This window comes from Clinocottus analis, unplaced genomic scaffold (genome assembly GCF_023055335.1).
Source record: "Clinocottus analis isolate CAN_PGR_092001 unplaced genomic scaffold, fCliAna1.0.p SCAF_5, whole genome shotgun sequence".
NCBI lineage: Eukaryota > Metazoa > Chordata > Actinopteri > Perciformes > Cottidae > Clinocottus > Clinocottus analis.
The window spans coordinates 8,555,781-8,567,778 of NW_027176207.1; the positions used below are offsets into that span (position 1 = coordinate 8,555,781).

Consider the following 11,998-nt stretch of genomic DNA (forward strand, 5'->3'; position numbering starts at 1 on the left):
ACCAACATGAGCCAGACAAATGACGCCGTTGTGGAGGATCATATTTGGCTTTTTACTCTGATGTAACAGAGTGAACTTTGGAATATTAAATAAACTGCTTGTAATGCTTTTGCCGCTTTTAATGCAGTTGACATGGCTGAGGTGGAGTAAAAAAAATACATAAAATGTCCTTGCTTGCTTTGTATTTTTTCCATGTAACTTTGTTTACTTGAAAATTAGAAAATAAATGTGATTAACACACTTAACATGTTCGGCAGAAGGCTTCCGCTAGTATAGCAAATATAATACATTTCATCAGAGTTTCTCTAAATGAATTAGCTGCATGTTTGTTGTGGAAGAAGAACTCACGGATGTACAATAGACAATAAGAGAGAGCTGTATTCTTTACAGGCCAATGGCACAGAGTGCACTACAATCCCTGCTTTGCAAAAAGACCAGTGGTTGATCTTTATGATTCAACATTAGTTCATAATCTTGTGACTTTAACTCAATCTAATTACATCTGTGATAAGCGGCTTTGATGAAAGCCAACAATTAAACCTGACATCTCTGTTGAGTTGTATTGCTGAAGATGGCTGCAGCAAAAAGCTATAAAAGGATTTCAGAAAAGCCCTAAAAGTAGGAGGAAGAAGAATTGTGTGTAGGTTTTTAAGTTCACATGACATTTGAATGTGTACTCCATAAGTATGCTTTTTACATAATTCCATTGCATAAATGCATTCAATCTTGCATCATGATTATGAGCGGGTGCATTGGGACCCAATGGGTCAGATTCTGTAACTAGCTTTGGGAGCTAGAGTCTGCAGCAACTGCTGTAGTGGATTGACTTTCAGTGGAGATTGATAACTCCTCAAGGCAAGTAGCATGATAATAACTTATATTTCGGGAACAAAAGCACTTAGTTAGGTTTGGAAACAATACACTACCAACCCACCCTTTTTTTTACTTTTCTCTGAGCATCTGTATTTGACGTGTTGGGAGCGAGGCCAGGTTGTGCAGTGATCATGGACACAACTAGACAGAGATTCACACCGCCCATCCCTCTCCAGTGTTATGTCAGCCTTGTGATGGCCTGTGTTAGTGTGATATTCTGTCGGATACAAGTAATGCTCCCAAAAACATTAATATGTGTTTTGCTTTGATTTATTGTTTTACCCTCATGCAAGTGAGAACTCCTCTAAAGTTTTAAAAGCTTCTTTCAAACTGTTGTAATCTACTGCATGCTGTATGAATACTGCGCATCCTCTTGTTTACACAAATGTAATGTCGTCTGAATCAAAAATGTGAAGAGAAACTTTGGATCATAAAAAAACAACACACTGAGCTGTAGCGCACTCTAGTGGAGAACAAAGGGAACTGCTCCAGGCAGCCAGGCGTCAGCTTACTCAACTGCATCGGCAACATGTTGAACTGCAGACTTGCTGCTGCTCAGGTGGTTCAGTCCATTGAAGCCACAGTGGTCAAACTATAAAATGTAACAGTAGCACAAGTAGACAAGAGTTCTGCTACAGTGTATGTCACCATACACAGCAATAAATATCTGAGATTGTTAAATTGAGCAAAGGCGTGTTTCCTCGCTTATTAATACACTTTTAATTTGTAATCTGATGGTTGTGTTATTTCTTCTTTGAAGGTTAATCTCAAACATTCTTTTTTCTTCATTTTATCAAAACATGTAGCCAACGTTAACCCATGTATGTATCCATTATTATATGCATCTTCATGATAAAATCCAGCTCCCTGAAGGCATAAATCAAACGTTATTCTTTAAATTTTTAGAAGTTTTACACAAAACAATGCAATTCATCTTTAATTCAAGTGACAGGTTAGGTTGCATTTTAAGGGATTGTTATCCCTTAAGAGTACCAGCTTAAACTGAAAGCTTGCAGGTGATCCTTTGAAATGTTTACTATAGGCTAGTGCTGTATAACATAAAATTATGTTTGTAGGATTACTGTCTATGTGAGATTCATAAGACTGTTTTCTGCTTTGTGATGCTGCATTTTCCAGCGGACCAAAGTTTTTTTTAATAGTTTACTTATTTTATTAAGTAGAATAACGGACACTACTACAGTTATAAGGCTCAAGTCAAATTTTCGTTCAGAAGATAAGAGTAATAATAATCATAATAACCATAATAATAAATGGGGTATTTGTTTTTGCATCTGCCCATTTAACTACACTCACCAAAGTATGCTATCCTATCCTAGTATTTAAAAAGGCAGCCCCAAGGCTCTGACGTCTCCATATCAGAATCAGGTGTATTACCAATACAGGTTTGGTGCAAGAGAAAATACAAATTTATGGAAAAATATGGACAATTTTTTGTTTTCAAACAAATACCTGTACAGTTATGTGCAGGAATGAGCCAAATATTGTCCAAGGAATATGCAAAAGAAGTGCGTTAATGTAAAACATGGCATGTGCATAGGTTCCATTTGATTGCACGTGTGTGCAAATGTGTTTGTGTATGTGTATGTGTGTGTGTGTGTGTGTGTGTGTGTGTGTGTGTGTGTGTGTGTGTGTGTGTGTGTGTGTGTGTGTAAAATAATAAAAACATAGTGAAAACATTTAATTTAGCCAAAAAATGTCTTCTTCTTCTTCTTCTTCTTCTTCTTCTTCTTCTTCTTCTTCTTCTTCTTCTTCTTCTTCTTCTTCTTCTTCTTCTTCTTCAGAAAGCAGTAAATATGCTAATATGGGTATCCTTCCACTTAAGGGCAGAGTTTAGAAAAGGTGTGGTGTGATGACTGGTGTGAAGACTGGTGTGAAGACCTGAAAACAGAATATTAAGTTATTTCCCCAACACTGGTGAGCTTTATGTTAATTTAATTGTCTATCAGACAAATTCTATCAGGGGCCCAATCCCTTGCAACTGATGTGCCTGAGTAACAGGAAAGTCCCTCATGTCACCTGTCGATGCTGGTGTGTAGACAGGAGCCTGGATGATTGAAATATGTTTATTTGAATCTTGAAATGAACCATGGAAAGTCAAGAGTCACTGTGCGCATTTGCTGGGACGAACGTATCCTCGTGGACACTCAGTTCGTTGCTGTTCCTTGTGGCCGCTGGTGGCGCTGTGGGTCAGTATGCTAGTGAGTCAATCTGTCGTCACCGCACGAAGAAGAGCCAGGGCGCAAGAAGCAATAACAAACAAACCTAGCAGCAAGCTAGGAGGAACAGATCACACAGGCGAAGTGTCTCCTTTTGCGGTGGACTCATATCGCAAGTTGCGTTCATGTACCACTCAGTGTGTATAATATGATGTACTACAAAGAAAACCTGCAGTAATCCGTCACGTAGCGGCTCTTTGCTCATACGAGCCAAACGTCAGCTAACGGTAACTAATCCTCCCTGTTTTTGTCGTTTGTGAGTGGACCCATAAGGTTTTGAGAAAGTATTGAGATGATTTAAATACGACATTCAACTTTAATCGTTTTCCCCGCTATGACTAGTGAGAGACGCGGGTGAGACGACTGGGTTTGACGTTGCATTACAATCTCCACGAAGACGATATTATCGGGATACTGAGGTATGTCGCTCACAATAACACAAGCCCGATAACTTTTGTGACGCTGTTCTTCATTTGTGTTATTTCCTATTTTGCATGGGGCATTTACACCCGCAGTCATAGCTAACTAAACTGAATGCGAATGACTTCAGTATACTTTAACGTAACTATTAATAGCGTAATCTTCTGCCAGTAGCAGCCCGGTGATGTTTCTCAAGACGTGTAAGCGAGAGGAGACATTAGCTAGCTCATGCTACATAACTAGCTTGTGGGAAACGCAGCTGCAGCAGATTATTCCTAAATTGACCCCTTTAGGCGGTGACAACAACACTGTTACGTTGTTTAAACATACGAACAGTGTATTTCAGCGTGTTGTTATCTTAGTAACGTTACAAACAAAAGACTTTGGGCTTTGGCTCGACTGCCGAAATAACTATATTCCATAGGCCCCGGAGCACGTGAACACATCATTATGTTAACATCTTGTTTACCAGCACAAGTCACCTATCCAAATGCAGTTGGATTCTTAAACCACATTTTCCTGTAATACGTTTCTGCTGCATACATCCAGACGTATAATTAATTACAAGATCTGAGGTCAAATCGTTTTAAAAAAAAAAAAACTCTATTGTGTTGATCGACGTTTGCATTTATTCAAAATCAAATTGTAAACACAGACAAAGAGATCGACTTTTTAGGTGTTTGTTTTTTTTAGCTTTCGGCTATGTTGACAATATCTGAATCTGGTTAACCGTATGTCTGTTTCAAGGTGCTGTGTTACTGAACAGAATACTTTCTTAAGTGACTCTAATAACCCTGTTATTTTTGCTTCACGTCGGAAACGGACTAATCAACAGGTTAAGAACAAGGATCTACAGACTTTGATTGGTTAAAGACTTAATTTTAAGAGTAAATCTTACTCTAGCTTGGCGAGCGCCAAGATAAACAATGTTATGAACTTTTCCCACATGATCCTAACCACTATCTGACGTGTTCAACCAACTGAAGATGAATACATTAAAGGTATAGCTTTGCACATCATCAATCAAATGTGTCACCTGGGTAGACTACAGTATGAAGTCATTGCAATGCTTTAGTCTCGAGAATCCCTTTGTATTCTCACAAAGTAACCAAATTACAATCATTTCCATTTGTACTTGGCTTAGGTTTGCTCTGCTACTCCATGACAATAGAGTAAATGTTAATGTTGCCGGTCAGCCAGTTTACAGTTCCTACTTTAACATAACCATTGGCCTATTTACAAAGTTTTACCACATGAATTGTCAATTTGCATCAGTATGTTAATACCAGGCTGTAACCAAACTACTTAGATCAGCTTCCTCCGGAAGCATTCTCCCTTAGGTATGCTGGATTACTCACTCTAGTTTGCAATGTGTTTCTGTCATATCTTTGTCACAGTTTAGTGCAACTGTAAGCGACCAAGGATGGCTCGTCATGGCGTCTGGTGCGCTGGAGCTCGATTGAGTGTCCTTGGTGTGGTTTTCTGCAGCATACTGGTTCCCTCCCCAACACAGGCCTATATCTATGCTGTAAGTAATCTCCAAGTTTTAAATATAAATATGATTTTGTAGATTCTCCTGGAGTTCATGTCAGTTCTTATGCATATGTTGTTTTGCAGCATTATAGCAATATGACCTCCATGTTGTTTGAGGACCTGCCTGCCTTGTTTGGCGCCCCTCTACCTAAGGATGGACTAATGGTGAGCGCAGAGTATTAGAGAAAAGTGCATACATGAAAACACAGGTTATAGTCCTTAACATGACTTTTATTGTGTTTGTGAAAGGGTGTTTTGATGGTGTCAAGTCCACTGAATGGCTGCACAACAATTGACCCTCCTCCTCCACTGCCACCGTCCTTTGATGCCAACACCACCAAATTCATCGCTCTTATTAGACGCTATGAATGCAATTTTGATATAAAGGTAAGTCATGTCTGAGTGAGTTTTGCGTATGTTTTAGTGTCCGTAAGGCTAACTGGTCTAAAGTGAGGAACTGATTTGCAGGTCTTGCATGCACAGCGAGCTGGGTACAGTGCTGCGATCATTCATAACATGTATTCAGACAAGCTGCTCAATATGAACTACAGCAATGGTAATTCTCTTTTTATACCATTTACAAGTTTTCCAACCTTACAAAACCAACTTACTAAAATGTTTTGTTAAACTAGTTTTTTTCTTTATTTTCCAGACACTATTGCAGAGGAAATTGAGATACCCTCTGTATTCACCAGCTACTATGCCTCTCAAATTCTCAGGAATTTCATAATTCCCGAACAAGGGTAAGTAAAACCATTTCAACGTTTTCAGAAATAAATAATTTTCTTATTTGCATTGAATGTGCATGGACCAATTCATACTGTGATGACCTTTTGCGATGCTAGTGCTTATGGTAATGTTGGTATATGCAGGGCCTACGTGATCCTCAAGCCGGAGTTTTCTTTTCCACTCTCGTACTACCTAATTCCCTTCACTGGCGTAGTTGGCATGATCATTATTGTGATGTGTGTCGTCTTGGTAAGTATACGTATGATGTGACACTTCCCTGGGTGTTAATTAATTATGTAGCACATTCTTTAATATACCTTGGCTGAATTTTAAATGTATTTCTTCTTATAACCAGGTTGCAAAGATAGACTATCGTGACCATGCATTAAATATGCTGCTTTGTCTTTAAAATAGTGACTTAATGATGTTTCAGCAAAGCTGTATAGAGCCAACTAATTATGCTCTTGATATGCTTTATTTATTCAGCAGACACGTCTTTTCAGAAACCTTTTCAAATCAGCTTTTTACTTATTTACTATATGACCAGTGGGGTCTTACAGGAGCTAACAAAAAAATGTGCATGTTCTCACGTCATCAGTAACCTTTTGTTTTGTTCAGGTTATACGATGTGTCCAGTACAGAAAAAGGATGAGAAAAAATCGTTTGTCCAAGGACCAATTGAAGCGTATTCCAATCCACAGATTCTCTAAAGGTAATGAGATTGCAACGCTTTCACTGTTGCTAAGTCTTTTAGGAATATTAAGACCCAACTGCAGCAAATTAAATCCGTGTATGCGAATTTAAAGTCTACGAAGTTGTTCTGTGATCTGTGGAACTTTTTACTTGCAGAACCCGTTCTCATCAAAATAGATATTATGTCCCTGGAATTTGAATTATTAAAGTTATTAATACCTTTTCTCTTCTATTGAAGGGGATGACTATGACGTGTGTGCAATCTGTCTGGATGATTATGAAGAAGGAGACAAGCTGCGAGTTTTACCTTGTTCACATGGTAAATATTTGATGTGGTCTTATCTTGTTATTATGAAATTACTATGGTACAGTGCAAAATACCTCGACTGATTCCCACAATCTGCCACACTTGCAGCTGCAAGCTTTTATACTATTTAAACACAATGTACATGAATGTGCTCTTTCTTGCAGGTCAACATTTGTTTCGTACCTAGGTTTTTCAAAGTACAATATTGTACTCAAAGTGATAAAAATGTTCATAAAGCAACTTTATCCTTTTCCCTTCTAACCTAAAAACTGCCAATTTCCTCTTGCACTGAAGACCTTGTTTCTCACTGCCACTCTTTTTGCTTTGTCAGCCTACCACTGCAAGTGTGTGGACCCGTGGCTCACCCAGACCAAGAAGACATGTCCTGTGTGCAAACAGCGCGTCACTCGGAACAACACGGAGCACTCTGAATCCGAATCTGAGGAGGAAACTGGAGGACGGGGCCGGGGAGAAGGAGCGGAGGGCGAAGCAGACACGGAGCGCACTCCTCTGCTTCGACCCTCCAACCCAGGGTCTCCCTCTGGAAGCGCAGGCGCCTATTCAGCCACCACTACCGCCCAGTGCCTCGTCTCCCCTGCACTCTGCGACTCACCCATCCTTGGTTATGAAGGCTACCACTCCCCACCAGAGGACACAGACTCAGAAAGTGATGGCGCGGGAGAGTACAGGCTCCACACTGATGATGACACCACTCAGCTCATTGGTAGGGATGGAGTAGAGATCTGATGGCTGGAACATAGCTGCAATGAGATGACTTAGTTTTACAAGAAGAGGCGTCGGGGGTCTTTGTGTCATCAGGTGTGTTATCACACTGTCCTTTTAAATAGTTTGCAGATTTGTGGTTAGCTAGACATTTATTGTCACAGAATATTTTACTCAGTAACCAGAAGAGCTACTGTCAAAACTCACATTGATGAGTTTCACCAAAATCCAGTGTTGAGCATCTCACTTCTATACACAGACAAACAGACGGTCACTTACTCACTCACTCACTCCTGGACTCCTATATTTGACTTTAGACCTCTGCATGTTTTAATCCGTAACTTGACCTTGCCACGTGACCTGAACACTAGTGCTGCAGAAAAAGAGTAGCCACTTGAATCTAGTGTGCTGTTTAAATACGAGTGGGAGGTTAAGCCTGTGTTGCTAAACTCACACTGATCTTCTAAATACTTTATGTATGGTTATGGTGAGGTTAGTGCAGTTTGAAGACTATGTTGTCTTAATCATAATAGTTTGATATCGGACAGCCCTTTTTGTCAGCGTTGCATCTTTTCCTAACAAGGATGTGCACGTGGAGGGAAAATATTTGTCTTTATTTGATCTTTTAAAACCCATAACCTTCTTTTGACATTTTGAGAGCTATATTTCAGTTCTTTAAACTGTCAGTTTTCTCAGTTAACACTATAATAGATTATTGCAAAGATGTTATACATTTCTGCTGCTTATAAATTGTTATTGATAATAATTTTGTGTGATCGGTTTAAGGAAAATATGTTTAGCTTTTTCCAGTTTGTCAAGTTGAACAAACTCAGGTTTTTAGTTACAAATTGAAGGTCAGTCTGTAATGTAAATTAATGACAAAATGATAATTAACAGAGTTTGGTCTTTTAAATTGATTGATGTTGTATTGATTAAGACTTAATGGCTTTTTTTCCATTTTTATAAAGACCGAATCATAACATTTTGAATTGTGGGACCCTGGATGTCTTTTTAGGAAAAATAAGTTTTGCCTTACATTGGCCTTCTTGTACATGTGTATGTTAAATGTTTGGAAATTGAAGGGAAAGATTTCACACTCCTTTGTTTTCCTCTTGTCTTGCTGGTATGTAATACTGCTGGTTAGAAAGCTATGATTTTATTCCCTTGTCTGTAAATGTGCTCCACTCTTTTTTTCTTCTTTTTATAGTGATGAACAAGACAGAGACAGCCTGTGTTTCCACATGTTTAGTGTGAGTAATGATCCTGATAGCCAGCTCAGACATGTTCGATTTGCACCTAAATATTTGGACAAGCTAAGCGACTATCAAACAAGATATGTTTTTCTTTCCTCTATTTGATGAAATGATTTAAATGGAGTCCACACTGCTGAATTATATACAGAGCAGTACAACTAGAAACCTTAAATGTTAAAGCCAAACTGTTTCGCTGCTTCAAATAAATGCGCAGTTTTGATACCTTGATCTAACATTGTTAATTCATAACTGAAATATATGTTGTGTTAATTACCTTACAGGGTGAGAACATTTTCAAGCACAGTTTAAATGAACCCAAACTCACTGTTTACCTAGATGGGAGCATACAAATGTGACCAGTGTTTCCTGTGTGTTCATTCTTCATTTTTTTTTTTTGCTTATCGGAGAAAATCTAAAAATCGATCATTTTAATTTAGGGAAACCCTCAACTACGAGAAGAAATAAATAGTTTATGTGAATTGTTTTACCAATTCAAAACTGTATAACAACTTGATCTTTACCAATATTGGACCAAACGCAACAGCATCACAGAGGAGACGCTGCACAAGCTGCATATACGTACATTTAGTGTTCGAGGGGAATCGGTAGGACTCTGAAATCATAACATTCCAACTTGTTATTCTTCTGAGGGTTGATCAAAAGACACGATCAACATTGATTGGGACTTGTTAGCAATACTCTGTTACAAAATAGAACCATTTTTTTTTCCTCTATATGTCTCAATTTTAGAGGCAACTCAACCAAATGAAAAAATATAATCCCTATGTTATTATTCCATTCTTCTTTTAGAATATGCCTAGTGTATGACACTTGAATAATACATGTACAGTAAACTATGATTTTCATGTATAAAGCAGGTCGGAGAATTTGTAGGATGTCTGTACACAATCTGGGAAACAGCATTTATTGTGTGACTTGTGGAAGATTAAATGATATTGAAACAGGACTGTTGTCACTTTGTTGTTGAGGTCAGGGAAATAAAAAAAGGAAGAATACTTTCCTTACAGTGGCCTACATGATCATTTAGGTTTATTATAAAGCCTTCGTAAAGCATCTTTCTAAATGGCTGTTGCGCTCACATGTTCTTCCTTTTTTAAATATTCTAGATAGATATGAAAGTTGAAATTAATAAAGTATAATTCCAATAACAATTGGTGTGATTATAGAATGAAATCCTTCATTAAGAGAAATATCTATGGTTTTACATTTCATTTCATTATTTTCTTCACTTTCTAACAGCAAGTGTGCTAAGCTGTGAGTTGCATCAGGTTTTATTAGTAATAATGAAAAGATTAAGCTTTTGTAAAAGCATGGCTCGCCTAAGAAAATGTTCTGAATAATTGCAGGTCTTTGTACTAACATGTGCCTTATTAGCCTTGAGCACAGACAACCTGCTGTATTTAGAGTCTTTCAGGTTATTTTACCCTGATCAGTGAATATAATTAACCCTATTCCTAAATGAATTAAGGGCAGCATCAAAGCGTGGTCCATAAGTAGTTGCCTGCCTTTAATTGTTGAATGTAATCCCTTTAATCCCTCCTAACAAGCTCCATGTCTTTTCATTTTCACCATTTCATGTCCCTTTAATCATGTCACCTGCTGATTTGAAGAAAAGACTATTCATATTTGAGCTGAATAAACCTTCTCCATGTATGTGTGAGTAGGGAGTAGGTTAGGTATTGGCTGGATTATAGTATGTGGGCATTTATAGTGTATTTCTTCAAATTTGTTCCAGAAATAAATACCCGGGTGCCAGTCATGTGGACATGAATTGTGATAGACGGAAGCAAAAGAACTTATAAAGAGTTATTCTTCCTACAGAACCTCAAGTTTGCTTTTGGCGTGTTGCGTTTTGGGTTTAAAGTATTAGAAATATTTGGACCTTTTCTCTTTACACTGACCAATGCAGTCATAAGAAAACATGCCTGGATCTCTGCCATCGTACTCAGGGCTGAGATTGTCTTTCCTGCTATTCTTAACTTTGTCTTCATTCGTGCAGCTTGATTCCAAACAAGCTCTTCAAGACCACAACGAGGTGAGGTACCCACTCTTGGTTGTATCCATCCCTTTCATTTGCTTTTGCCCTTGACTCTCATCACTGAAAATGCAATCATTGTGATTTATTTAATGTACCATAGGAACTGGCAGTACATTTTGATAACAACTTTTCTTATATAATAGTAATAATATTGAAATGCTGAATCATTATTTTATTTTTTTCTTGACAAACAAGTGAGATATAATTGTTCTTTATTAAAATGTTCAAAAATGGTATGGCTTTCTAATGTCAGTTGACAGAGCACATTCTCAGCGCCCAGTTCAAATGGTCATGTATGTAAAATGCATCCTCACCATGTTGTGCAAACTCAGGAGCAAGTCATAATTGTTTACATGTTCATAGGATTTTTTGGATGGTTCTTACCGACCACACCTTATCTCCAGTTCGTTGGAAGCCAACGGTGGAAACTTTGCCTTTGGATCCAGGGATCGCCATACCTTCTCACAAGTGAAATCTGAATTTATCATGGAGGTTACTCAAGTGTGGAAACAACTCATCCTGGATCATATGAGGCAGCGCTTAAAGTTCAGAGCAAGGACAAAGAAAAGCAAAACAAATATTACCTAACAGTTTATTGGATTATGAAAGTAAAATAATATAGTATAAGAGTTAAGTCTAATAAATATATTGTTTGAATATCAAACCCTTTTACTGTGATTTTTTTGTATTTGTTATACTACATTGCACAAAAACACAAAAACACTGCAACAAAAAAAGAATGGTCATATAAATAGAACAAAATAAATCAATTCAAATTCAACTTTCCCTCAAGACCAATATTCAGCAATACCTCACGCATTTATGACCGTGAGCCTTGATTCTTGTAAAAGGGAACTCCTCTCCACACGCCACACATTTCTGAGGTGGTCCAAAACTATCTCATTCCTGCATTATGGTTGACATGTAAACCAGATCATTTTAAAATTCAACACAAGCTATAAGGTTTTCTCTGGAGTGATTGGATGAAAATTGTAGCATGGCCAATCTATGTTTGTGGCTCTTTCAAAGGTCTCACATTAACCCGCATTGGGACATTATGAGGATCAGTGGGCGACTTTGTGTTGTTGCAGAGATTTTGAGCAATTTAAATCCTCCCCCTTGTCTGAGTTTTGGATATGCCTCTAGATTAAATTATCTAAAGCTGCCTGGA

General features: G+C 38.0%; 1 protein-coding gene across 1 annotated transcript; it reads left to right on the forward strand.

Annotated features, from left to right (window-relative positions):
- The first annotated feature begins 3,126 nt into the window (after window positions 1-3,126).
- rnf167 (ring finger protein 167) lies at window positions 3,127-9,770 on the forward strand. The gene is made up of 11 exons (XM_068601271.1): window positions 3,127-3,337; window positions 3,453-3,529; window positions 4,928-5,058; window positions 5,148-5,228; window positions 5,313-5,450; window positions 5,532-5,619; window positions 5,716-5,806; window positions 5,936-6,041; window positions 6,411-6,504; window positions 6,724-6,804; window positions 7,124-9,770. The coding sequence occupies exons 3-11, from the start codon at window positions 4,954-4,956 to the stop codon at window positions 7,537-7,539; spliced, it is 1,200 nt and encodes a 399-aa protein (XP_068457372.1). The 5' UTR covers window positions 3,127-3,337; window positions 3,453-3,529; window positions 4,928-4,953; the 3' UTR covers window positions 7,540-9,770.
- The last annotated feature ends 2,228 nt before the right edge of the window (window positions 9,771-11,998 follow it).